The following is a 27227-nucleotide window of genomic DNA, read 5'->3' as shown; positions in this document are numbered from 1 at the left end:
AATTTCACTGACGACCTGTTTGTTCCAAAAAGAGAAAAGAAAAAAAAATTGTGGTTGTCAACGTTAGCAATTACCAACTACCTGCCTCGGCGCTCCGAGCCTGTAGTTCCGTGCGATGTTGATACTGCCTCGGCCCTCATTGCGTATAGACCATATTGCACATAAAAATGGGACACTCTGATAATGTTGCAATCATCATACAGGACTCACTAAGTATGTACGACAAGAGGTGGCATTTCTCTGTCACACGTACTTACATATATTTCACTTTTATATAAAATCGTACACTGTGACTTCAATTTATAGTTGTCGTCGACTTCCACCTGACTAGCTCTGTTAGGCACCTATGAATTGATTATCAAATTACGCTGTTTGATTCGCAAAATCCACAAATGATATATTCAAGGAAACAAGATGAATGACTATTTTTGGAATCGGAAGTTGATGGTGATGACTCGGCTACTCCAAAAGCCATCCGAATCGCGATCGCGGCTAGAGACATTGCCCATTCTCGGCTTTAAATAGAAATGTAGAGTCTACGCGCGGCCCCTAGATAACTCCGAATAAGAAAATGATTCTTTTATCATACGCAAGCAACAACATTCTCCATCATTAAACATGTGCCACCGCTGCAGCGAGCAAAAGGGTTTGATCCTATGGGGTAGTGCCAAGCCGTCTCTTCCGTGCCGATCTCCATTGGTGGATCAAGAGGCGTTAGTATAGGCAGCGGTTCCAGTTCAAAGTTCATTTAGGGGGTCACGACACTGACGGGGGAGACCGGGTAAGCGCAACGTCGCTGATGCTTAGCCGTCTGGTTCGGCACGATGGGGGAGCTGGAGACTCGACGTATGGGTGTTGACGAGAGTACTCTGATTACGACTTGTTCCCACAGCGGGTGCTACGGTTGCCCAAGGTTGTGTGCCCCCAAGGGTGTGGCCGATCCCAAGTGCTCCCTTTTTACTCATGGTCTACTCAAACTTTCGAGTTGATATTTAACCCCAGAGTCTCTTTTCTGTGCCCAATCCGAGCACTGCCACCCAATAGTATATACTGTTTTGATAATATCTTGTCTCCCTCCTCTATGCCGATTGAGCCGTATTCCGGCCACCGACTCAAGCATCAATGGCAACCGGCGCGCCGGCCAAGAATGCCGGCCACGGCATAGCAGCACTGCCACAATCGTCAGGTAGCCGGCATGAACCTCTGCCCAATAAGGAAGCGTCCCACGTTTCTAGAAAGACTACCGATGGCTTCGGTTCCAGCTTTCCGGGACGGGACCACGTGCTTCTCGTCAAGGGCCGCCGCAGCTGGATCCTCCCTCAGGGCTGGCGGCTAGAGAACAACCTCATCCTCGGCGTGGGCTTTCTCGAGCTTGCCAATGCGGGAGACTTTGCAGCCAACATATGGAACGACATACCAGTCCCTATATACGCTGTTATACTGATGGCGATTGGTGGGACAGCCGCTGGCACCATTTCCATCTTTGCATACTTGGACTCGATCAGATCATGGCACAATATCAAGTTCCTGCGCCGACAACAAGCAATGTTTCAATCAGCACAGGCTCGGCACCTCGATGATGCACAAACCTCGCAGACTGCTCTGGGGGTCATTGAGAAGCTTACCAAGCGTGAGCTTTGGACCGAGGGGATCAGTCGTTGGGGTATGGCCGTGCTGATGGGCATTGGTGCAGTTCTCATATCCATCGGCACTTTCATGGCCATTGGAGGTGCCAATCGAACAGTTTGGCACGTCAGCAATCTTCTCTCTGGATATCTTGGAAACGCACCAATTGCACTGTTTGGCCTAATCAATGCCTCATGGCAAGTCGTCGTCTGGATAAAGATGCATCATCACAAGAACGCTGCAGCCAAGACATTGAAAGACCATCACATCAATTCTTTGATTCAGAAACGGTGCTTAAACGTCCAATTATATTCAATTGTGAATGGCACTGCCACAATCATGGGCGGAGTTGGCTCCATGCTCACACCAACATATTGGTGGGGATATGTCATTCTGATTCCAGTTATCATTTCGTCCTTTTTCTGCAATATCTGGTGGCGGAAAAAGGTTGGATACGACCGTCCCGATGTGAGCAGCACTCTAAACACTACTCCTAGTAGTCTCATAGAGGAGCTCAACATCGCTATGCGCATTAGGAAGATCATTGAGGATCATCAAGGGGACATCCTCGCCCATCTGATTCCCGAGCGCGAGAAACCGAATGACTTGATGGCTTTCCTGACGAGCCACGGGCTTTTCGAAGTATTCTGCCTAAAGCTCGTCAACAATCCGAAGATTGCTTCCCACCTTTCCGATCCCGAGACGGCACAGCTCAACATTGACGAAGAGAGCATTGCTTCGCTATGCGATTCTCACACGACAATTTTCTGGGAGACTGCAGAGGAGCTTCTCCAGGTCGAGGGGCCAAAGCATTTCCGCCATCGCCGTCGATTTTTCCTCGAATTTCTCGGCGAATTCTTAAGCTACACCTCTTAGATCCTGGAGCCGGAAATAGAATAGATCCCATAGACATGACTCTTCGTTTCGTGAGATCTGGCATCTCTAGATTTGTTGCATTTAATCTCGCAACAGACCCTCTGTATAGCTGCATAATATAATGCTCAGAAGATCCTTTTGTAATGCCTGATTTCTTGTCCACAACCGCTGAATACTGCCTTGAATAATGTTGCCTCGATCTCCTTCAGATTTTGAATGCTCTCTGCCCCGGACACTATGACATGCTCTTCAACTCCATCCCTTTCCATGGCTTCGTCCTTTTCGATCCGCCATCCGCTTTTGCTGATAGGACGTGCATTGTCACGAGAATATATCTCCTTCATAGATTGCCCAACAGTTTGTTTTCGATTCTTAGGGACAAGATATCGTGACACAGAAACCACAGGCGCCCGCAATATTTCGGGGCTGATGGCGTCCACATCATCAACGTGAAAGATGAGGAGCTTCGACATGTCGACTTGCTCACTTAGAGGAGGTATTGCTTGTTTGTTAATATCTGAGCCCATCCACTCTACATGTTGCGGAACACTCTCCCAATGCGCAGTCAAAAGGACCACTGCGGGATCTTCGATCTGCTGAAAGTCTATATGGACATGGTCAACTGTATAATTCGGCAGCATTTCTCGGGCAACCTGAGAGAAGATGAGCCGGAATAAAAGAAATGAAATGCTCACATCCAACTCCTCTGGCTTCGTTGCCATCTGACATGTATTGCGTTGTACTGGACAAGTTTTCCGCACACCACTTGTCTTGCGCATCGACTGCCCAGCGGATGAGATCGCGTAGAGCGGGCGTCAGGTCGCCAGACTTGGAGTGGAAATGGGCCAACTCGGTCACGGTCATTGTGTATTATTGTAAACTTTGAGCTAATCTAGAAATAATTGACTCTGAAGTGCATTTCCTGCTTATAAAAAAAAGAGAGGGTGATGACAGAAAGCTAAAATGCAAAAGAGTTACTCTGAAGAATTGATCAATTTGTGTGCTTTATGGAGCCTGGCTCCTACGCTAACGCAAGGCAATCGATGCCGCGTCATATGATTTTCAGATTGTCTGATGACGTGAGCACTTGTGCTGCACAGGCATCCTTTGGACGTGGCTGTGGCATCCTTTGGGTAACACGACGGGAAGGGTTATCAAGCCTGTCTATTCACACAACAATTTCGTAGATAGTGAGCATCTTTAATTTTACTCTATATTTTGGATACTGTTCGTATCAACACTGATATAGAATATCTATCCTTGACAGGATTATATATATAAAGTAAAATTAGTGGCAAATGAATGTGTTGAATGAATATAAATTAGTTGAAAAAGTCCTGGTCATATAATTGAAAAGTCTTATAGTCGTTCCGTGGCAGACAAGTTGCATCTCTACACAAAAGAAGAAACACAATGTTGAATACATGTAGATCAATCCGCTTATAGATATATATGGATCGCAAATAAATACTTTAAGGATTCTAAAGTCCCTCCAACCAATAGTCCTCAGCAACTCCTGGTACGAGCATAGTCATTTCGATTTGAGACAAAATCTACAGTCGCCTTGTTTAGCCAAATGACATTAAGAATGCGGTGTATTGGCACTTGGTGCCAGTTCTGGATATAAATATAAATATAGAGTAGATTAGTATTCGCATATCTAGCAGGATGGAAAATATACTATAAAGCACTAAGGGGATGATATAAGAGGATGGTCGTGCGAGTCGATAGTCCGACTGAACAGGATCAGTGGGTTTTGGCGTGCTGCGACCAAATTCTTACTGGCAAACCCGTCCAATAAGTGTAAAATGCAACTGGATACATAATCTCTTAGTTCACCACCTCGGAATTGTTCTCCTGCAGTAACATATGTGCCCCTCATTACATAGTATGTTGCATTGTGACGCTGAAAGAGATCGAGCGCGGCGGATTCGAAAGAGCCACTAATGCATAAACAATTCAAGACGGTAGAACAGAGATCACAATCTGTGTGCATCAGCAGAAGGATATTGTGTTCTGCGGGAATTATATCAAATCGGAGTGTCTTGTCCATTATCTACCCCATCAATTGTTTATTCAAGCAATGGTCGTTGCATCGGCACGCAATAGGGACATTGACGATTGACGCATGAGCCCCCGAAGGATAGTGGGAGCCGATGCTAAAGATGCAGACATCAAGCAAGAATGTATTACTTTTGATCGAAATAGCTGCTGTGAGATGTCACTGTTGGAGTCCGGTAATGGCGGCTTTCCTGGTTACCTTGGTGCGCAAATAAACAGTCTTCTTCTTATCTGCAAATTAGACTGGTATGTATACGTTCTCAGACTGGGACCGGTCTGGTGGGCCAATTACCTACCCACTGCATGGATCGTAGTAATTGCTTCAGAGTCACTCTGACGGCAAATGTACAGAAAGACAATGGTTGTGTTTCTCACTTGATCATCAAAAGTGATGTGTTTATATCACACATCTATTATGTAGTTGCGAAGTCACGTGGAGTACCTAGGAGTAGTTTGAGGCGATTCAAGATTCTTGTGTCAGCGAGCTGACATCAATGCCAATGGGCGGCGCCCGGAAGCGAAAGAGTGGGTCATGGGCGGCATTGACCAATGACGAATCGCTAATTTGAAGAAGCGGCAGCCTGAGGCCACGAAAAACAGTCCAAGCTCGGCTCGTGCCATTCAATTGCTCAAGATTTTGAAAAGCCTCAAAACCGCCCTGAAGCTCAACATCTCCGATCAGCACCCACCCCCAATTGACACTCCCCCCTCATCGCCATGGCGCCCCTGACCATTGCATCGCGCGCCCTCGCGCGGGAGGTTGCATCTCGATCCTTCCAGACCACCGCCGTGCGCGCCATCTCGACCTCGACTGCGCTCAATGCTGCCGGTTCCTACTCGAGCCCCTTCAAGGGCGAGCAGAAGTCCACCCAGGTCCCCGACTTCGGAAAGTACGCCTCCAAGGGCAGCTGGAACACCAACTCGCTCGTCAGCTACTTCATGGTCGGTACCATGGGTGCCATCACCGCCGCCGGTGCCAAGTCTACAGTCCAAGGTGCGTAAGCCTCGGAAATCTTCGGGTTCGGCGGACAACCCATCGAAACACTACGCAGAGGACCCCGAGCCCAGAGTTATCGCACAAGATTTGCATTGTACACCAGTCAGAACGAATCCGTCGACTTTCAAGGCCATTGTGCTTCTGAATTGCCTCCCACCCCAGACGCGGCACTTGAAAGCCGCGATTGCGCGAACCTGGGCATGACGGAAATCATCAAGTGATGGCAGCACAAACACCACGACGCCCTGCTACTATTCAGCACAAACGGGATCATCGCTAATCTAGGAATAATCTACAGAGTTCCTGAAGAACATGTCAGCATCCGCCGACGTTTTGGCCATGGCCAAGGTTGAGGTCGACTTGAACGCCATCCCTGAGGGCAAGAACGTCATCATCAAGTGGCGTGGCAAGCCCGTCTTCATCCGACACCGTACAGAATCCGAGATCGAGGAGGCCAACAAGGTCGAGGTCTCCTCATTAAGAGATCCCCAGACCGACGAGGACCGTGTCCAGAAGCCTGAGTGGTTGGTCATGTTGGGTATGTTTCATGGCCTTTTTGTGGGAAGCTTGCATCATATGGAGCAATTCTGCATTATGCATTTGGCACTTGTGTGCATTAAATGCTTGCGAATCATTTAACTAACATGTTTCACTTCAGGTGTCTGCACGCACTTGGGTTGTGTACCCATCGGCGAGGCTGGTGACTTTGGTGGTTGGTTCTGCCCTTGCCACGGTTCTCACTACGATATCTCCGGACGTATTAGGAAAGGACCTGCTCCTCTCAACCTCGAGATCCCTGCCTACGAATTCCCCGAGGAGAACAGCCTGGTGATTGGTTAAGCGTGGATTGTATGAATACTAGAACGGAGGGAGGATGGACACAACTCGACCTTTCGGTGAATAGACCTCGCGAAGAAATTGCGAGACCCGACCATTTCTTTAGACGTTCCCTGGCGTCCGCCAATCCTGTACAAAAGAGAATATTGGAAAAATCAGCGCTGGTTTTCATGTGAATGTGGCAGTATGTTCGGCTACATACACCTTGTGCAATTTTCGAAAGCGACAATATTCTTGGATCCCAATTGATAACTACAACTCAAGCAGATGCAGCATGATTCAGACTTATTCCTTGTCTCTTAACTAATCGACACCAGGGGCATTTCAAAGCGATCCGGCACAAGAACTCGAGACACAACCGGACCAGAAACACGGAATAAGCGGTTGATATCGTGTCCCAATTCAGCGAATCAGACACTTGAGCCGCATGAAAGCGACTGCCTCAACCGCACAACTTACATCATGACCCCTGAGGGTTCATTGATCATGTCCGATGGACAGTGGAATGTTTATGGTCGGCAAGCATTCCATCCACGGCGGCTGGCAAGTACTTTGGTCATTTGCATTGATCGCAGGCAAAATGAGCAATGCCCGATATCGCATGAGTTGAGGATCTTGGTTCCTGCCTTACCTCTTGATCAACCGTGGGATCATCTGTTTGACAAATTGTAATGTCGGTTGGACTAACCGTCTCGTGTCGTATCTGGATTCTGATTCACAAATGCCAGAATGGCAGGACGTTTGGCAGTGATAAACATTTTCAATTCCATGATTTTGCCGTAATCATCATCGAGGCGGTATTGATCGGCAGCATCGATCCCCCTTTCACCAAGCTCAAACCTGTATCCAGGGCGCATGTATATATGTCCCATCTCAAGTCTCGTACAACCATGATCGACATTTGAGTTCATCGCGCCATACCAGCGGCAGTCATACGAAAAAACGGGAAACATGCTTCCATTGGTGGTAATAATGAGACGATTGACTTGCCATCTGAAGTTGAGCGCGTGGCTTGCTACGACAACCTGGCAGCCATCCGGAATTCGGTCGTCTGAGCGACTGCAGTAGCAGCTATCGTGACGGGGGGGTAAACATGCTCTCGCTTGTACCTAGGTGCTGTGCAGATTATTTTTACAAGCATTCAAGGCGCATGCGACATACCTATCTCGGTACTAGGTATTAGCCAGACCTGTCATGGGTCGAGAAGAAAACCAACCATCTTTGCTTCTCGCAACGACTCAGAACAACGTTGAGATTAAACTTATGGAGTTTGAGGAAATCTCCGAGATCCCTGTTGGACGGGGTGGTATGTTGAGAAATGCCCCCCTGGTGCATGGGCCATCTTCACCCCATTGGCGGCAATTGCGCCCGCCAAGGTGCTTGCGGCTCAAGAAATCTGAGACGGGATCTGTCGGATGCGCAGTCTCATCTCATCTTCAGACTCAAAACACCAAAGGTGGACTCCAGGCACGATACTGGGCACAGTGCGTCTTGACTAAGGGTTCCCCAGACTCGCAACGATTACTTTGTGTGCTTCTCCGCCTGAGGTGCACCGTGCAAGTGGCCATGAGTTCCTACTTGTATGGCCAGTAAATATAGCGACCACCGCGATACCCAGACTTTGTAACGCCATTGCATCGGCCAACCTCCCGGTCTAGCCGATGGCCCTTGCTACCATTTTACCTCATTGCTCATGCTAACGACCAATCGGTCTTGGAGCCGATCATGGATTAAGGCCTGTCAAGATCTCGCAGAGCCGCCTCCAGGCCTGGCGCTTCGAATGGGGAGGGGCCTTGGCTCCTTGGCTTCTGGTGAGGTAATTGCCTCCCGGAATCCAACCCAGCCGAAGAAGCGCTGTAGCCTGTATTTCAACGACGGCATGGTTTGTCCCAGCTGCAGAACCCTGCGTTGCTCTCCGTCCAAAGATTGATCGACGCATCCTAGTCCTCCCCAAAGTGCCAAGGGGCCATGTCGTCTTGGTATCAGACGCTGGGCTTGAATCACTCGCGACTCTTGAAGTTGATCCCTACAGGTAAGCGAGCGTGCCTTGATGCCGAGGCGAGGGCCACGACATCTAGAACAGGGTGCTCATCCGAGTAGTATATAGAGTCCTGTCGTGGTTCGTGATGGTTTGATTTGTTTCCTTCTCTCTCCCTCATCCAACAATAGTGTCTCTCATTCTTCACTACATTCTTTTCTCAGTTCTGTGAACGCTTTTTTATTGCATTCTATACGCTCTTTTTCAAGTGCTCCATTTTAAACAACAATCTTTCCATCCTTAGGCCGGGCCTCTGCTTTGGAAGTTATTGATATTATTTATACCACTACCGATTCTTCAACTACGAATCAGTCAAAATGAAGTTTGAGACAAGCACAGTTCTTGTGGCGTTTTTGGGTGTTGCCGCCGCCCGCCCCGATGCCTTCCGTTCATCGAACTCAGGAAAGGTCCGCCGCGAGGTGCCTCGTAAGTATACTTCTATTCAGTATGATTGGGATGCGGACTGACTAATGGGTTCTTGTAGAGGAGCACTCGCACGAGGCCATCCTCCAAGCCGCCAACACTGCTCTGAAGTTGGACAACCCCGAGAACATCCAGGATGCTGTCTTCTCGTTGCTTGGAAATGCTGCTGCTGCCAACGGTGCCGGTGACGTTACCAACCTGGACTGTCTCCAGCAGCACGTTGCCGACCAGGCCTTCACCAACGCCAAGGCGGCCGGTGATGTTGACGGCCAGGCCAACGCCCTGCTCTTCCGTGCTCTCGAGCGCAACACAGGCAAGGTCGGTCTGGCCTCGGTCATCTGCAATGAGACGGCCACCAACCCCGAGGTCGATGCTATCACTCAGCACCAAGATCCCGCTTCGGATAACGCCGCCGCTGTTAACAAGCAGATCGTTCTGGACCTTGCTGTGCAGCTGGCTGCCATTGGCGCCGATCCCCAGCTTGCTCTGTCGACTGGTACCTTTGCCCCTGGCGACGTGACCGACGCAACTGGCGCAGGTAACTCCTGTGATGACATTGTCGACGAGGGATGCATTGTTGCGCAGAACCTGTTGGTCGAGGACGCAACTGCTGATGAAATCGATGCCGCTGTCAGCGCCGGCGGCGCGTCCGTCTCGAACGGTACTGCTACCGCTACCGGCTCTGCCTCCACTGCCACTGAAACCGCTGCTGCTGATGATGGTAAGCTTTTGAACAAAAGATCTCAAAGTCAAGCCTGATCACAACTAACATTTTTCCTAGAATGCGACAGTGAGGACTCTGCTACGGCCACTGCTACTGCCTCTGCCTCTGCCGGAGCCACTGCAACCGGCACTGCCACCAGCTCGGGCGGTGTCGATGTCAACGCCTTCACGGGCTCGACGGGCGCCGCTCCCGTCCCCGTCGTCTCCTCTGCCGCCTCGGACCGCCCCTTCTCGGTCAACGGCGACACCTTTATCAACATTGGCGCCGCGGTCCAGCGCGCCTGCGACGTCCAAAAGAACCAGTGCGCCAACGCCGCCAACAGCGGTGGTGGTGGCTCCGTTTCCGACTGCGATGCTCAACAGCAGCAGTGCATTGCCGCCAACAACAAGAAGAAGCGAGCCTTCCCCCGCTACTAGATGTAATATACATTGTTATTGCATGCGGGCCCCGTTTTTATCGTCTTTTTATTGTCGGGGAGGATTCTACAATCCAGGAAGAAGAGCGGGAGTTGGAATCTAAATCTTCGCCTTCTGGGGCTTCTGGAAAGTAGCAGTCTCTGGTGTTATCCTTTTATACTAAATCAATGATATCACGAATCAATGACTTTTATTTTTACTATTTGCGAATCATCAAACTTTCCTGATTTATATGTGCTTGAACTAGATGCAACTCTGTTGAGCTTGATCCATTCAGTGTAGCATCTCGACCCACTATGGATTCGCTATATATATATGCATTATATAGTATACCTACCTTACACTAAGCTAAGCCAAGGCTTAAATTAGCGCTCATGCTGGCTGGCTGTTGGCGACTGGCGTTGCTCACATCTGCTCCCACCCGCGCACCCGTATGTATTTATAGCATTTCAGCTTTTAGATCTTGGTAAGAACGCCGATCGAGATTCCCGATCTTGAATTTCTTTTTCCTACTGAGCGTGTCTCGAATTGAGCTGCAGAATGAAATGGCTACCATGGGCAGCCTCAGCTTGTCCGACGGTTGTTCTAGGTACAGTACACAAATATCTGTACGTAGAAATAGGTGGGTTGTACAAGAGAAAAGTACTGCTAGCAGTAGCGCTAGCTCCTATGGATCCTCCGGGAAGTGGAGACCGTATTCTCCCCTAGTACTTCGAGGCACCACTCACTTGGCACTTCTTCAGCGACCTTTAATTATTACCAATCGTCGTCCTGGCTAGGACCCAGGACTTTCCCACTCTTGTTGTTCTTATCATTGTGCAATTGACATGTCCCACAGCGGAGGCGGCAGTTCAAGTAGGCGAGTATCTGCTGAAGATATCACCGCTGTCCTTAACAAATCTCCGATACTCGGTTTCCGCGACTTCGCCACTTCATTTGGCGGGTGACACGAATTGGGGCCCTCACCGCATGACTGTGGAGCTTGGAGATCATTCTTCAGCTCCCAGAAACCCGGGCCTCAGCTACAGCGACCCTATGCCTAAGGTCCAGGCAAAGGAAACCATGTAACCGGATCCAAAGGCGAAGAAAAATTATAGTCCTTCATCAACTAATTCTTATCGCATCACCATGGTAAGATGCCTCAATTCGAGTTCGTCACCATATCCGACCCGAGTGAGGCCAAGAAGCACTCGACAAAGGTCCGCCGCCATGTCATGAAAGATATAGGCAAGGCCCGGCGCAAGGTCAAGCCCGGGGCCAAGGAGAAGACGACGACCAAGCGCAAGGGCGCGGCCGACACACCCGAGGAAGCGGATCGGGACATTATTCCGATACGCACCGGCAGGAGGCAGATTCAGGTTTCCGTCGGCCCCGAACGCGACATGAGCACCCGCGCTGCACGGCCGCCAGTCATCAGTCCCTGGGCTGAGGGACTGCTTAGTCAGATGATATACCCGATTGAGATGAATGAATCCAAACTCGAGCTCGTCCGCTTCAGTAAGTATATACTTGGAGACATGATACGAGGAAGACCCCTAATCACACCCTAAACCACCATCTTGTCATTAAAAAAAAAAAAAAAAAAAAAAGCACCACACTTGTTAATCATACGGGAACTTTTTCTACAGTGGTCGAGGAAGCACGCTACGTCTATAGGCCTTTCCGCTTCTTGTGGCTAGGCCTGTCCGTCACAAATGAGGCCGCATGGTACATTACGCTCGCAAATTCGGCGGCTTGGCGAGCTGGTGACTGGGGTAGCATGGTCAAAGACATTCAAGGCAACCCTGAAGCCTTGGGCTACTACTCAAAATCATTGAATCGAATCAGCGAACGGCTAAATAACGCCCCCGATGACGTCGACCTGGAAGGCCTTGTAAGTATGACCTTGGATTTATTGAATGCTACTCATATAAGTCTATGGTATCAAAATTTTCCTATCCGTTTGTGTACTAATATCTCAAAATTCAACAGATCGTTGCGATTGCAGGATGTATTTGTCATGACGTGAGTTAACCTATACTCAACGGTCTTTACTTGAAATGTTGACACTAGACACAGGCAACGATGGGAAATTTCGACAGGGTGAATGTGCACCTACAAGGACTCAAGAGGATGATCGACAAGAAAGGAGGAATGTCCAAGCTCAGCATACCTTTATTACCGTTGGCAATCGCATGGTATGTTGCATAGACGCTACTGTCCATGTCTTCCTTGGCAAAGCATCTAATACTACAATAATGCAGGCTCGACTTGAATGCGGCAACCTATCGAAATTCCCTTCCGTATTTCCCTGCTATCAATGCAGCTGCCCTTGTTATTGAGGATGTCGGGGATGAGTGTCAATATCTTGATGCTCTACTAGAGAGATGGGATCACCAGTGCCCAAGTCTCGGCGATATACAAAGTGCTATCATGGCTACCTCCAAAGTTGCTGCGCATATCAACAAGCACAATGAGAAGCCAGGTTTCTGGCGTGATGATCTCAACCTTGCGCGGATGTTGTCCCCAGCCTCTCATGAGATTCTGACCCTGCCAGGACGGCCGCTACCGGATGATGTCCTCGACCCAAATTACTCTGGAGTCGCCGCCCGTGAGGCGTTTCGCTGTGCCGCGCTCATATTCCTTGCCGACGTGAAGCGTCGCTTCAATGCTCCCGTATGGGAACTACCTAGACATCTCGACGCATTTCGCCAAATCTCGCGTCTTCCCATGGTCGACTGGGCTGCCGTGCCCGAATTGAACTTGTGGGCGCATGCCGTGGCTGCTCTAGTGGATGACAAGGCAGATCATGAGGACCGGAGCTGGCATATCAAGGTCATTGTGGGCATCATGGACGTCATTGGCTGTCGGACGGCTGCCGAAGGCCTCGGCATCGCCAGGGGTGTCATATGGATTGATAACCTCATGGGTGAGAGAGCGGCTAGACTCGAAGTTGATATTGATGCGCATTTGCGAGCGCGCGAAGATCCCCCAGAGCGAAATATCCAGGAATCAACAGAAACAGCACCACTCAAAACCACTGGCATCGTTCAGAATAAGGTACTCGCCAAAGATACTACGACAGGACATATAACATTGAAATCTACCCCCAGAAGGATTGAAGTTGATAGAACTTCAATCTTTGAAAGTGCTCTAGAGAGATCAAGGGCTTTACAGCGCGCCGAGTCTTGATGCTGCTTTTGGGGCAATGAAATGGTTTCGTTTGGAAACCAAACAGGTGGTTGCTGGCGGTTTTCAGAATCTGTTCCGGAAAATCCATGGAAACCGGTCGTAGGGCGACAGAAAAACGAGTTTACCCTACACTACTTAATGGAATCATTGAGGGTAGGATACCAACAAAGACTCGGATGGCAATTGTCAGATTGAAATTAATTGACATGGTCGAATGGAGTTCGCGAGGTGATCCCCTTTATCAAGTCTCTTTCTATATCGACATGACCCCACCGTCTTTTGTCACGGACTAGCCCCTGCGTCTGCAAACCTCTAAAAGGCTGCAAGTCTATGGCACATGTCTTCCAAATGTAGACAAGAATAATACTGCTTCGCTGTGCTGGTGTGCTCCAAAAGAATATCAAGCAGAAAAGGAGTACCCTAATGCAACCTCTTCAAATCTTCAACAAGATTTCTCATTGTTTCAACGTCGGGACCCAAACCCTTGCAGATTTCCTCTTGTACTTGATCTTCGAGGTCCGTGAAACGCTCAATGAGCTCACCGTCGATAAAGCGGAAAGGCCCGGCGCCTTCACGCTGCTCGTTACGGAACGAACGGTAAGGGTCAAAGTTGATGTCGCCGACTGATGTGATGGTTCGGACAAGACTGGTCTGGAATCGGATCAATAAATCCTGGTATTGCGGCGAGATGGTGCCGAAAAAGTAGACTCCGCCCTCAACCTGTTTTCGGAAAAAGTTAGTCACAGAGCTGAACGAGAGTTTATTCGAAGAGTTTGGAGGGGGGACATTGCCATTCACTTACCGTAGCCAGGAAGGCCCGAGGAACGACAATTGCAGTGTCGCTCGATGCGACCTTGACCTTTTGAATTCTGTTGACCATCTCCCCAAGGTTCATCTCACTCGTTATGTCCATACGCTTCTTGTCTTCGTCAGTTGCACCTTGAGCGTTCGGACTCAGTATCATCAGGTTGCCATTAGCATCTGCCTCGAGCCACGAATTCCCCTCGACATGACTGACTGCGGTGGCCCAAGCTGCATGATGGTGTCTGGCAATCTCCTTGAGCTCTCCAGCCTCGGGCGCAAACTCAATAAGCGTAACCGACTTCATGAGGTCAGCCACTGCAATGATGTTTCCTTCGATAGCAATATCGACGGGGTAAGTGGAAGGGCGGTACGAAGCCACACGGTCCAACTGGGCAGTTGAGGACGTGGACTCGTTATAGCGGTAGACTACAATTGTCTTGGCCAATCCGGCTACGACATGGTCGCCAATGGTGCCGAGGCATCGGCATGCGCCCTTGAGGTTGCGCGAGGAGATCTGATAGAGGTTGCGCTCACTATCGATTCCGAAGATCAAGATTCGGCCTTTAATATTATCTCGAGAACTGGCACCGACCTGCGCATCTGTCGGAAAACTGGTTCCAACAATAAATCTTTCTGCGCGATTACCATACGAATCAGGAAGCTCAGCTCGGATGACGGCTTCAACCATTTCCAGGCCGGATGAAGTGTTTAGGATAAAGTCCTGACCAACTTTATCAAATATGACCTCGTCGACAAGTCTAATTGAACTCTCGACAATCTCTTCATTATTGATCACCTCTCTGCTGATGCAGCCCAGAGCAAAAACTCGCTCATTGCGTGAATAAGCAATTCTCCTGACCGTCTTGCCGACGGGTAGGCTCTGGACATGTGTTCGGCGTTCGCGGTCGAGAACAGAGATCCTAAGCTCATTTTGGGTTGCCACCACGATTGAATCCGGGAAAGCCTCTGAATCAAATGAGCAGACACAGATGGCGTCCTCAGCTGTCACCGCGGAGTATATAATTCGACCATCACTAGCATAGATCAAGCTGGGATGTTCACTAGTAGCGAAAACGTTGCAAATACCATCTTCGAGAAGTAGCAGCTGCAATCTTGCATGTTGGGTTCCAAGGACGCTACTCCTGCGGGAGGACAGAGAAAAGTCTGTCGGAGAGACATTAAAGGTGATGACCAAACCGTCCTCCATAGCAACGAACAAGGTCGGACCGCCCAATGCAGGCGGTACAATTTGACCCATGGCCAAATCTCGGGGGATCGACGTAGTATCATCATTGCGTCGTGACGACTCGCTATGAAGCGGTTGAAGAGACACCATGTCAACAATCGATACCTTGCCAGACTTCCAGAATCCCACCACACCAAGATGCGGATACTGAGGAGGAAGGTGTATGCAGGCAATCTGGTCCTCATCTGCCGGTTCGTTATGTTGACCGAGGACCAGCTCATGCTGTATACCGAGAGACACAAGATTCTTGCCTTCTATAGAGAGCAATACCCAATTCTCGTTGGCAGAGGCAGCGGTAATCTTGTCGCCGCCTTGGGGTTGCCAAGTTGAAACAACGACGTTGTCCTCAAGGTCAAGTAGGTGGACAGCTGTCGAGGTCACCTGCAAAAGGCGGTTGTTCGCAAGGTTCAATACTACAAGAGTCTGTTCGCCCAGAGACAAGCCCTTGAAAGAATCAACCTCTTCGATCTCACCACTCGGCTCAAAGATAAACACTCTGGTTTCTAAAAGCGAGGACACTAATAGGGTGTCAACCTTGGCGGAAGGTTGTGATCGGAGGGGAAAGACTGCTTGAATAGCTTCCATCTGAGCTAAAATGCCGATATCCTCCAAGCCGACCCCACTGCGAACACTGCGTAGACTGCCATCCTTGTAGACGCCACTGCCCGTGACGATTCTAGCTTGCCCAGAGGAATACTCGTTCGTGTTCTGGTCTTCACCATCTCTATTACCCATGTCCATGACGGTAAAGTCCAACACAGGGCTTATATTGGGTAACACTTGGATTTGATGGAGTGTCCAGCTCTGTGTGTCGACCTTGAAGACCTGCGAATCACCATAATGCGACCCCACAAACAGAATATCGCTTCCCATGTAGATAAGAACATTGGCTCGGGATGTAGTTCCAATCTTTTTCATCTTCAATTCGACGACGGCGCCTCCGTCAAGCACAATCTCGAGCAGCCACATGGTGCCATAGTCGTCAGCAACAAAATAGTGAGAGACGTCATACTCGGCCCATGCAACGAAGATGGAGGCTTCGGAAAGAGCGGCTTCGACAGTCTTCTTTGCTGCGTCGTCATAGTATAGGAGTCTTGTTTCGCCAACGACAATGAAACCGCCGAGTTGAGCCCGTGCTTGGGCAGCATTACGAATGATGTACCGCTTATGATCTTGTTCTCCGCGGCCTACAGGAATGAGCATTGCAGCACCAGGATCCTGCATGGCAAACTTGTCCACTTGGTCTCTCGCCTCAAAGCGTGAGGCCTGGGTATTCTTCTCATCAGAGTATAGGTTGTAAGTGACCAGTTGAGCATCAGGAATATCTGTGCGGGTCTGGTAGAGAAAGGCTACCTTGGGCTTTCCGGTCTCGACATGTAGGAAGGTGGCCGACTTGATGAAGAGCTCGGTGATGCGACATTGATCCTGCCACTGGACCTCAGTCCTCGAATTCTTCCTGTTGCCCAAACGGAGAATGTTGAGTACACCCTCCCAGACGAGAACCACCATGTATTGGCCTGTTGGATCCGTGATACACTTGTCTTGACTCTGTGAGTCGCGCATGTGCCGCTCGTGCATGTCGTGGAAAGAACTAATGGTGTCGAGTGACTCGGTGTCTGGGTTCCAGCCCAAGGTGAAGTACTGAAACCGATCTGTGCCGACAAACAAAAGGTCCAGGTCGGCATCCTTTGGGCTGATCTTTTGCAGGATAGAGATTGCGCCAAAGACAACCTTTGTGTCGAATTGAACCAACATGTTGCGTTCGTCATTGAGCTTCCAAAACTCTAGGCGGTTTGCCTTTGCCATGACCAGGCAATCGCCCTCACCTGGAAAGAGCTGAGCACGAACAGCATGGCGAACGCTGTTCGGCCGATGGATGGGCGCTAGGTAGGCCATGATGGGGAGCTTTGCATTTCGACCGCGCCGATGAATCTGCTTTGCTGCTCAGTGTATCGATTGGAGAGAGCGGGATCAAGCTCAGACGCCCGCCGTGGTTTGTGGATTTGAAGAGAGCGACAAGACTTCGAGGGTTTGAGAGCGCCCCTCCAAAAAGATGAAGCTCTTGGGATAAGCAGATGTTGGTTACCTAGTAGTGGTTCCAGCTATCTACTAGATTGGGTCGGCGCTCTATGATGCAAACGCCGGAGATAAAAGTTGACCCCGCCAGCGCTAAAGCCGCGGTTTGGCGGAACGCGTCGCGGGCAGCTTAGCGTTTGAGAACTCCACTAATGCCACTGGCTGGAGATCTGGCAGCGTATGTCAATGTATCTACGCTCCATGGTAGCCCTGGTTATAGGTTCTCAGGCACTGCAATATCCGTGAACTGTTAGAGACACAGCATGGACATACGCAACCTCGACCCTTATGTAGTCTTTTTTTTTTTTTTTTTCGCTTTGAAATACTGAAATTGTTTCTCACATCACGTCAACTCACCTCACAAACGCGAAGTGTCATTCCAGATAGAGGAAATACATAGGCATCGCTTAGATTTCACACAGCTACTAGGTAGTAATCTCAGCGTGCCTACATTATCTTCCAATAATTCAGTCAATCACTTTGCCTGAAGTACGCAAGTGCCGGGTTTTGTCGCGTTGACACCGATAGGATCCTAACCCTTGTAAAGGGCGCGCCTCTTTCTCTCCTCCATCGACTTTGTTCGGTTCTATTATTTACCCAACTCTGGATGATAACGACATACCTGAGAGATTGTCTGGGGAAAAAAAAAAGCCTGACTACCGAGTTATGCGATTCTTGCAGACTGGTTGTAGAAATTGCCCTTCTGCCAATTTCATGCTAATGCTTCGTCGGCGCAATGGCCAAGACGCTGGGTCAGATGGTGTCAATACCACCAGCTCAAGCACAATTCTCTGAAGCGGATGAGTTAACAGAAGAGGACGAATGTTGGACCGAGCTGCAACTTGCAGCCAAAGATGGCAATCTTACCAAGGCCAAGAATCTCATCGACGAGGGCGCGGACATTAATGCACCGGCATCTGGCTACTACGGCAATACTGCGTTGCAAGCAGCCTGCCTCTTTGGGCACGAAGATGTCGCAAAGCTGCTCATCGAGCGAGGCGCTAATGTCAACGCCCCTGGAGGAAACAATGGTAAATAACTTGTCATGGAACTTATGGCCGTTCCTTGTTGGTTTCCACAAAGCATTCTTCTAATCTGACGGTGGCCCTTAGGAGAGAGGACTGCCCTCCAACAGGCATGTGCCGCAGGCAAAGCGTCTCTAGTCAAGCTGCTCATCGAGAAAGGTGCTCATGTTAATGCACCAGCCGGCAGATACGCCGGACGTACCGCGTTGCAGGTATTATGCATTCTCATTCAAGCTTCCTAACTCCATTTCCTTTCGAGAGGACTTGTGATATTGTTTTGCTCCAACTAATATCAAGTCTCCCAGGCAGCTGCAGGCGAAAATCACATCGAAATCGTTCAGTTATTGTTAGATGCAGGGGCAGATGTGAACAGCAAACCGGCCAAGACCACGGGAGAAACGGCACTGGCTGCTGCAGCGGCGACAGGTAATGTTCAACTCGTCCAGCTCTTACTGGATCACGGAGCAGATGCCAATGTGCCTGCCATCCGACATAAAGTAAGTAATGGTGTGGTCTCGTGTGCTTGGCTCCACCTATGTTATTGTGAGAAGCGCAAGCCGAGAAGATGTTTGTTGCGTGCTACTTTGGCTTGAATGGCAATCAGTCATCCAAGGGGCCGAGGTTCAAAGGGCCCAGGTTGTCGTTCTTACTCAAGCCAACTTGTAAACAATATGACTGCAGCCACTAACAACCCGCCCAGGGTAGAACAGCATTACAGGCAGCAGCAGTACGGGGAGACTTGGCCATCGTAAACCTGTTGATCCTTGCAGGAGCCGATGTGAACATGCCTGGGTAAGTGTGAGAAGCGGCACTGCTTTGGTCTTCTCTGAGACTGCCACCGCGTACTGTCCCATCGGAGCCGATCATTTGTATGACCAGATAATTAATAACCTTGCAGTGCTTCTTTCAAGGGAGGAACAGCACTACATGCAGCTGCTGAAGGTGGCCATATCAAAGTAGCGGAAAGGCTTCTATCTGCAGGGGCAAACATCGATGCGGGCTCTGGATGGAGGAGCCAGACCGCTCTACAGGTCAGTGATATTCACTTCTTTTTTCTCTCTCCGTGGCCATCTTTGGCCAAAATGACGGTAATGTCTCTGTCTATCATGCTCCCATTATGACGCGTATCGATTGCGCAAAGTGGCCATTGCAAGAATCAAAGAAGGTAACAACAGTTGCTGAGTATTATTTTGTGAGATAGAGCGCCGGTATTTGCGGTCAGGACGATATGGTCAAATTTCTTGTAGAAGCAGGAGCTTCGGGGCACGCAACGGGAGGTGTAATTCTGTTTGATGGATAGTATATCTGCTACATTTGCCAATACATGTTGCTCTTGGAACAAAGAAATCTCCACAGAGCTTTGATACAAATCAGCCTTTCATTATGTTATAGCGATCTGCTTACATAGGTAGGGTATTTGCCATTGGATCTGATCGGATATCACGCTATTCTCAATATCACAATACTCGAGCCAAGGAGGGATGCTTCTCGTTCCCATCACTTTCCTGCATCTAACCACTAGTTGGCATCCATTCACGGTCAACTATTCTCCCGAAGATTTCTTCTGCTATTCCTAGCAATATTGCTCCACGCCCACCAATTTCATTGGCAACCTGTTTTCGACAGTCTTTAAGTTTTTATTTCCCTTATACCGGGCTGCCCCTGAAACCATCCTGAATTAGATGGTCTCCTACTAAAATCCATTTCGTTTGGGCGAGGAATGCTGTCGAGTTACATTTTAGAAGCAATAGTAAACTGCTACATTGTGTAAAATAACAAACACCAAGGCCCGTCATTTATAACTACGAAACGACATATGCTGTACTTATGTAACTATGCCTTACAATCTTGCTTTCAGGCAGCTGGGTGGCCTAAGCTGAACCATCCGCCTGTGAGAAGTCGTTGAGAATACCATCCAACTGCTTGTGTCTCGTCACGGCACGCTCAAAATCGGGGTATTTGGAACGGTCGCCGCTCGCAAAGGCGTCATACAGCGCGCCGATATTTTGGGCGAGCGTGGGGAGGCCGGCGTACTCGTCCCTGTAGGCCCAGTCGACCTTGTGCACCTCGTCCGACGCAAAGTCGTAGACTTCAATAATGGCGCCGTCGCCACCGGCGTTGAAGGCGGGGCCGTCATAGGTCCGGACCCGGATCTCGCCCTTTTCCCCGTGGATGATCCAGTCGAGGCCCGGCTCGCCCTTGAACGGCTGTCCGCGACGAATGGTGATGCTTATGGAGGCGCCCTGGACCACGGTTGCCGATGCTGGCAGTGTCCCTTGGATAAAGGCCAGGTCGGGTACATCGGACTCGACGACTTTGGTTGTCTGGCCCGAGGCCGGGTCGACGATCTTGACCTGTGGTCGCTGGATTTGCAGACGCGATTGGACGTTCTCAAAGTCGCCAAGGACGTGCTGGATGTACTCCGTCACTAGATGATTCTGTCAGACGGGGACCTTTTCTGTGTGAAAGAGAAGTGGCATCTGCATCTAAACTTACCGTGCCCGACGATAATGGTAATGAAGTTCCCACCAATTTTCTTGTCGGTGAAATAACTGCCAGCAGGGGTCATTGCCTCCCTGTCCTTGGTTCCTCCCGTTCCACGAACCTGACTGCTGAGGACCTTGCCAATTCGCCCACTGCTGAGCAGCTCTTGGAGTGTGAGAACAATAGGTGAGTACCAGCCCTGAGGGTTCACCAAAAGATAAGCCATGTGCACACAAGAATTGTACTCGGAATCAACATAAAAACTTCAAAGAAATCGTACCTGCAGCCCAATAACGGTCTTGGCCCCCGTTTCTCTCGCCAGCTCGGCCAACTCTCGAGCCTTGTCCACATTATGCGCCAGTGGCCATTCGACGTAGACATTCTTGCCCGCCTTGATGCTGGGCAACCCAGTCTCGTAGTGCTTGTCCACGCGTGTGCTCACAATTACCAGTTCCACATCCGGGTCCGCGGCCACGTCTTCGGGCGAGCCGTACGCCCGCGTGTCCGGGGGAAACCCGTATGCCTCAATGGCTTGCTTGGCAGACTTTACCGAGGAGTTGCATAGCGCAATGATATTGTACTTGGATTTACCAGCCGGTGAGATGAGATACGGTAGGTGTGCGTTCTTGGCCCATCCACCGCTGGCAGAGAGACCTATGATGGCTGTTCGTATAGGAGCCATTTTCTGCTATATAAGTGGCGACTTGGTTCTTGTAGTTTGTAAACAAAATGGTTTCAAACCCAAAATAATGAAGAGAAACGGCAAGTCATATATATATATAGTCACAAATATGCCTACTTGCACATGAGATAGATTTGTAAGAAAGTCGGCTGTTTGGGTGCGTGACGAGATTACAAATACACAACACAGCATGTTAATGCGCTGCCCATAACATCATTTCAATTGATACACCTTCCCCGCAGCCATGCATATACGCTGTAAAGCTAGTACAGGATTACTGCTTTGGGAAAATCGTCTCTGAATTGCGTATGCTAAATTAACTCTGATTTGTGAGATTTTGGGAGGCAGTCTGTGATCCAACCTGTTGTTCTCCACACACATCACGGCTCGTCTTGCAAATTACCCACATCACCCCGTTGAGTGTCAAAGACGACATGTTCACAAGAAGAGTAACTGAAAAGGTAATTTGTGAGTACCTATTTACATGGGCTGTGAAGCCAAAGATCTATTACCATTACTTCATGATTGGGCCATGACTTTCCGGGCAAATCCCCATATCTAAAATGCATTTTTCTTTTCCTGCAATGTGCCACATCTTCCGCAGAAGTCCGTTGCCGGTTGAGGCCATGTGATTCAGCATGTCTCTCCCCACAGCTCTTCCTCCCTCCCTCCATCTCAGTCATTCGCCCTCCTGCTCTCAATTCTGCTGTACGCGTTCTAGAAATTCAGTGAGCCTGTCATCAACAGAAACGCCATTCCACGTCTCAACACCGTCGCCGCCCTTCTCTAGTGTCGGTGGCCCGACTTGCTCTATTGCAAAACTCGCTGCAATGCTCGCCCACGTTGCCGCCTCCTCTAGAGGTTTCCCTCGAGCAAGAGCCGCCGCTAGGCCCCCCAAAAATGTGTTTCCGCCGCCTGTGGGATCAACCACCTTCTCCTTATCGGTGTGATATGCTGGAATCCATTTCTCGATTCCTGGATCAACCTCAATCTCCTCCTCCGCTACTGCACCCTCGGGGTCTTGCAGTAGCCCAGCGAATAGAGCCATCATGTCGGTATCTGGTTGGAGACTACCATGAATTGCAGCCGAGGCCTTCTTCCTCTTCCCAGTGGATCGTACTTTGCGTTTCCTTCCGCCGTTGCGGGCGATGTAACAGCCCTTCTCACCAGCGCGCACGACGAGGGAAAAGGACTGAAGTGGCATCGAGCCAAGGAGCTGCTCGCAGGATCGCTCTATAGCAGACGTGCTGATCTCGCCCGTTTCAGGGTCGAGTCCACTGTCTCCCATGAAGCCTGCCAGCTCGGAATGATTCGGGCTGCACACATCGATGAGCGGCAAGGTGTTTGTACAATTTAGCAATTCATCCGTGGTGCATAGATCAGGCACTGGCTCCCAAATGAAGATTGGCTTTGGTAGACTTTTACCGTCTGTTGTCACGAGTTCGCTGCGTTTTTCTTTGATGTCCAAAACCAATTCTCTGCATCTCGTTGGCGAGCAAATGAGGTGAAATGAGCGTGAGGCCAGTAAAGTTGGAGTAAGGTCTTCGGCTGTCAGGCGCTTCTTTGGAGTCATGTAGCGAAAGGCCCGGTGCTCATGCTCGTCATAGCCATTCCATCCACGTGTGGTCAGACGCTCGGGATCTGAGCGATAGAGAACCGAAGTCTCCCATGTGTCGATGAGCGTAGTCAAGGCTTCTGGAAAGTCGGAGCCTTGGTCAATAATCCATCCAACGGAAGATGCCTTGGGTCCTGGTGAAAAGAGTCGAGCTCCAAGGGCAGAGTAAGTGCCAGCACCACCGAGGATATCCTTCACTGGCGGCGTAGGTGGCAGATATTCAATGTCGTCTGAATCACGTGAGCGATGGGGTAGAGAGAAAGGGAGCAAGGGGCTATCTTACCAATGATGAACATGCCCAATGTGACAAAGTCGATGCCTTCTTCCACTGTTTCCTCTGGGGTAGGAGTCTTCTCTTCAGCCTCAGCCTCGACCACAACCTCAGCCTCGACCGCAACCTCGGCCTCGACTGTGACCTCGGCCTCGGCCTTGACCTCATCTTCGACCGTCATGATTGTTGCCTAGGTGAACTGTGCTGCTCTAATGAAACGAAGGCGGCGTGTTCTGGCAATAGCGTGATGTCGTACTCCGGTAATCACCTGTCGATGAATGCCGCTGGCCTAGCACCACTCAAAGGATCTGAAGCAAACGTCGCTGATATGTGAGAAAATGAATAATGAAAAGGATGAGACGAATTCCGAAGTCTCAAAACCTCACATGCTCAGGGCCAATATTAGGGCAGCTGGGCAGCAATGTACAACAAAGGCAGGGCAGTAGGAAAGCAACCTTTCCACTAGAGTCTAGTGATTACTGCGTGAAACCAAGCAGACAGCCTATGCAGGTACGTAACACAACATGTAGAATGTTGAAAGGCTGCGGTCGCTCAGCTAGGTACCCAGACAGCAGAGGGAGAACCTGTGAGGTGCTTCTAGTTGCAACCTGATAACTCAGACGACAAGTAGTGACTCAATGAATAAACTTGCAACACACAGGGAGCAGGCGGCGGTCTGAATGAATGGATGGTGGGGTTGTCGTTCGACCAGATCTTCTGGAACCTGCAGATCTCGAGTTTCCGTTGACCTTCCGGATGCTGCTTTAGGTAGCTGCGTGTGTATGCTGTTGCTGCTGCTTAGGTGCAGGTGTTGGACACCTGAAAGCTGCAGCCAATCCCTGCCTTTCCTATGTCTATGATGCAGGTTGAGAAGGAATGACTACAAGATCCAGTGTGTCGTGAGTTTCTACAGCAATTACTGCAATCGTAATTAAGGGAGCAAACTTCAACTGGCCAACAATGATGATCGGTAGACGGCATTAATTTCGCCGGCGCACTGGCACACTGGCACTTGGGACTTTCAAGCGGGCATTAATGAACGACCTCCCTCCACTTTATGGACATGCCAGTCAAGACACTCAGACACTCCAAATAGGTACCATACCTTTAGTTGGCGACAAGGATTCCAGGTGGATCAGCCACTACCTTAATGTTGTATTGGGCCTTTTAGGCCCCCCAAATTCTGGCCGCGCATCAGATATTTGGGGCTCTACACAGTAGGCCCCTCTACACAGGAGCAGTGTATCTATCAAACGGGTGCCTCCCTAATGCAGGGGTTTGAAGTCATGAAGAGAGACCACTCGCCATGAATAGGTAGGTACTTGAGCTTTTGCGCAACAGCTTGGATCTTTTTGATCTTCTTGCCTCTGGATAAATTGTTGCGCATTCTGCTTGTGTGCTCTTCTTCCTCCAGGCAGACAAATAGTTCCATTCCTAGAAAAACCTGACCCAGAGTCATTTCATTCTTTGACTCCATTGACCGACCCTCTTCTTTTCTTTCAAGTTTCTGTCCTAAAAAGTACCTGAACTACCTACTGTACATCAGTTGGGCTAGAATTGATCGCCAGCCTCCACTAAGCGTCTACGGTAGCTCTCTCTCTGGGGCCCAACTCCTGAATAGCTCTCCTTCCTCCAGACAGACACGTCAACGTCCGTCAGCCTTCTACGTCAAAGAAACTGTCCCTTTAACGAGCTGCGCCTGCCAGCTATCCCATCTGCAACATGGCAGCGACAAATATGCACAACCTCACAACATTGATCAAGCGGTACGTTCGAGAGCTTGGTACGAGCGAGCGGCCGGCGACAAAGGCCCCCTAACGCCGCCCACTCGTGTCCCGTCCATCATCTTGCTTGTTCCTGGGGCTTCCATACTAAGTTGAATTGCGACATAGGCTGGAGGCTGCAACATCGCGCCTTGAGGACATTGCCTCATCGACTACCGAACTCCCCCAGGGCGTTCCCGCCCTACAACAAGGAGCTGCTTCCCCCTCCACCGGCGTCAGCCCAGGCACGGGTCCGACTGAAACTTCGACGCCGACGCCAGCCGCCGCTCCGCCAGCTGCTCCCCAGGAGCAGGTCCCAGAGGTCATTGAGGATTTTGACGCTTTCATTGACTCCTCTGTCGGCAAATATGTGCAAGCGAGTAATAAGTTGGGTGGCATCATCGCCGAACAGGCTGCCTTGGTGCTGGAGGGCTTCAAGCGGGAACGCCGCTTCCTTCTCATTTCCACAAAGGCAAAGAAGCCGAATCTATCTGGCTCTGAGATGAGTGTCTATCAAGAGCTTTTGAAGCCCATCAATGAAGCTCTCATGGAGGTCACCAGCATCAAAGAGGCAAACCGCGGAAGTCCCGCCTATACACAGTTGAGTGCCGTTGCTGAAGGTATCATGGTTCTTGCTTGGGTCACAGTCGATATGCGACCATACAAGCATGTCGAAGAGTCTTTGGGATCGGCGCAGTTCTTTGGAAACCGTGTCTTGAAGGAATACAAAGACAAGGACGCCGATCAGGTTGCTTGGATCCAGTCCTTCTACGCCGTATTCCGGGATTTGACCGAGTTCGTCAAGAACAACTTCCCGAATGGTGTCCCCTTCAACCCGCAGGGACAACCCGCTGCCGAAGTCGCGAAGAGTATCCCAGTCTCAGGGTCCGCTCCTACATCCTCAGGAGCTCCGCCGCCACCTCCTCCTGCTGGAGGTCTGCCTCCACCGCCTCCGCCTCCGGGTCCTCCCCCAGTCCTACAGATTAAGGAAGAGGGAGCCCCGTCTTCAGCTCCCAGTGGCCTTGGAGCCGTGTTTAGCGAGCTCAACAAGGGTTCTGACGTTACAAAAGGCTTGCGTAAGGTAGACAAGTCAGAGATGACGCACAAGAATCCATCCCTGCGGGCGTCATCGCAAGTCACTGGTGACTCGCGCGCCAAGAGCCCTGCGCCAGTCAGGAAGCCCAAGCCGGAAAGTATGCGGGTTAAGAAGCCTCCGCGACAGGAGCTGGATGGCAACAAGTGGTTAATTGTGAGTTGCGCACCTATCTGACAGGCCGTCCTTGGAACAAGACAGTGAGCTAAACGTCCCTAACAGGAAAACTTTGACCGACACGCCGAACCCATTGAGATCGAGGCCACCATGTCACAGTCAATTCTGATTTCAAAGTGTGCTCATACCACCATTATCGTAAAGGGCAAGGCCAATGCCGTCACGATCGAGAACACCCAGCGCCTCTCCTTGGTTGTGGACTCGCTGGTGTCTACCGTGGATGTCGTCAAATCCTCCAACTTTGCGCTCCAGGTCATGGGCTCGCTGCCAACTATCCTGCTGGACCAGCTTGACGGTGCTCAGGTCTACCTCAGCAAGGAGAGCACGGCCACCCGCATTTTCAGCTCAAAGAGCGCCGGTATCAACATGAACGTGATTGGTGACGATGACGATTATAAGGAGGTGCCTTTGCCGAGCCAAATTTGCAGTTACTACGACGATGCCAAGGGCGAGTTGGTCAATGAAATCGTGGATTTAGCTGGATAAGCAGCCAAGAGAAGATTCCCGCAAAAATAATATTGAAGCGTTTGCCGTTTTTGACAATTATTCAAGTGTAGCAAAAGGGCGTTGACGCGGTACGATAGATGGCTGAAGCTCTGATGGTGTTTTAGACAGCGTACATATATTGGCATACGTATGTCCTTACTAGAACTTGCATAACAAGAGAAGAGGGAAAAAATCGAAAAAAAATCGACATCATGCACTTATGATCTATTTTTTGAACTATGGACAGGATACTCCCAACACCTGCCCCATGCTCCAATGGGGGAAAAGGAATCCATCTAGACTGGGAAATCTACCGTGGCTGGGGGGGGGGGGGGG

At 50.1% G+C, this 27227-nt stretch overlaps 10 protein-coding genes across 10 annotated transcripts; 6 read left to right on the top strand and 4 right to left on the bottom strand.

The window, feature by feature from the left end:
• Positions 1-1122: 1122 nt before the first annotated feature.
• PFICI_04900 (uncharacterized protein) lies at positions 1123-2502 on the top strand (the record flags this gene model as incomplete). The annotated part of the gene is made up of 1 exon (XM_007833481.1): positions 1123-2502. One exon carries the CDS (start codon positions 1123-1125, stop codon positions 2500-2502), a length of 1380 nt encoding a protein of 459 aa, XP_007831672.1.
• Positions 2503-2627: 125 nt separating this feature from the next.
• PFICI_04899 (uncharacterized protein) lies at positions 2628-3366 on the bottom strand (the record flags this gene model as incomplete). The annotated part of the gene is made up of 2 exons (XM_007833480.1): positions 2628-3124; positions 3198-3366. 2 exons carry the CDS (start codon positions 3364-3366, stop codon positions 2628-2630), a joined length of 666 nt encoding a protein of 221 aa, XP_007831671.1.
• Positions 3367-5280: 1914 nt separating this feature from the next.
• PFICI_04898 (Cytochrome b-c1 complex subunit Rieske) lies at positions 5281-6400 on the top strand (the record flags this gene model as incomplete). The annotated part of the gene is made up of 3 exons (XM_007833479.1): positions 5281-5557; positions 5859-6098; positions 6219-6400. The coding sequence occupies 3 exons, from the start codon at positions 5281-5283 to the stop codon at positions 6398-6400; spliced, it is 699 nt and encodes a 232-aa protein (XP_007831670.1).
• Positions 6401-8752: 2352 nt separating this feature from the next.
• PFICI_04897 (uncharacterized protein) lies at positions 8753-9998 on the top strand (the record flags this gene model as incomplete). The annotated part of the gene is made up of 3 exons (XM_007833478.1): positions 8753-8861; positions 8920-9579; positions 9640-9998. 3 exons carry the CDS (start codon positions 8753-8755, stop codon positions 9996-9998), a joined length of 1128 nt encoding a protein of 375 aa, XP_007831669.1.
• Positions 9999-11134: 1136 nt separating this feature from the next.
• Positions 11135-13169, top strand: PFICI_04896 (uncharacterized protein; the record flags this gene model as incomplete). The annotated part of the gene is made up of 5 exons (XM_007833477.1): positions 11135-11495; positions 11627-11871; positions 11970-12002; positions 12057-12175; positions 12242-13169. 5 exons carry the CDS (start codon positions 11135-11137, stop codon positions 13167-13169), a joined length of 1686 nt encoding a protein of 561 aa, XP_007831668.1.
• Positions 13170-13589: 420 nt separating this feature from the next.
• On the bottom strand, positions 13590-17115 carry PFICI_04895 (uncharacterized protein; the record flags this gene model as incomplete). The annotated part of the gene is made up of 2 exons (XM_007833476.1): positions 13590-13889; positions 13972-17115. 2 exons carry the CDS (start codon positions 17113-17115, stop codon positions 13590-13592), a joined length of 3444 nt encoding a protein of 1147 aa, XP_007831667.1.
• A 916-nt stretch (positions 17116-18031) lies between these two features.
• On the top strand, positions 18032-19116 carry PFICI_04894 (uncharacterized protein; the record flags this gene model as incomplete). The annotated part of the gene is made up of 4 exons (XM_007833475.1): positions 18032-18326; positions 18408-18532; positions 18626-18817; positions 19021-19116. The coding sequence occupies 4 exons, from the start codon at positions 18032-18034 to the stop codon at positions 19114-19116; spliced, it is 708 nt and encodes a 235-aa protein (XP_007831666.1).
• A 1075-nt stretch (positions 19117-20191) lies between these two features.
• PFICI_04893 (uncharacterized protein) lies at positions 20192-21486 on the bottom strand (the record flags this gene model as incomplete). The annotated part of the gene is made up of 3 exons (XM_007833474.1): positions 20192-20748; positions 20817-21003; positions 21085-21486. 3 exons carry the CDS (start codon positions 21484-21486, stop codon positions 20192-20194), a joined length of 1146 nt encoding a protein of 381 aa, XP_007831665.1.
• Positions 21487-22183: 697 nt separating this feature from the next.
• On the bottom strand, positions 22184-23553 carry PFICI_04892 (uncharacterized protein; the record flags this gene model as incomplete). The annotated part of the gene is made up of 2 exons (XM_007833473.1): positions 22184-23331; positions 23385-23553. 2 exons carry the CDS (start codon positions 23551-23553, stop codon positions 22184-22186), a joined length of 1317 nt encoding a protein of 438 aa, XP_007831664.1.
• A 1541-nt stretch (positions 23554-25094) lies between these two features.
• On the top strand, positions 25095-26891 carry PFICI_04891 (uncharacterized protein; the record flags this gene model as incomplete). The annotated part of the gene is made up of 3 exons (XM_007833472.1): positions 25095-25138; positions 25265-26384; positions 26451-26891. The coding sequence occupies 3 exons, from the start codon at positions 25095-25097 to the stop codon at positions 26889-26891; spliced, it is 1605 nt and encodes a 534-aa protein (XP_007831663.1).
• Between the last annotated feature and the right edge of the window lie 336 nt (positions 26892-27227).

The sequence above is a fragment of the Pestalotiopsis fici genome (genome assembly GCF_000516985.1).
Source record: "Pestalotiopsis fici W106-1 unplaced genomic scaffold PFICI_Scf_3, whole genome shotgun sequence".
NCBI lineage: Eukaryota > Fungi > Ascomycota > Sordariomycetes > Amphisphaeriales > Sporocadaceae > Pestalotiopsis > Pestalotiopsis fici.
This window is presented reverse-complemented; position numbering and strand designations above follow the sequence as displayed.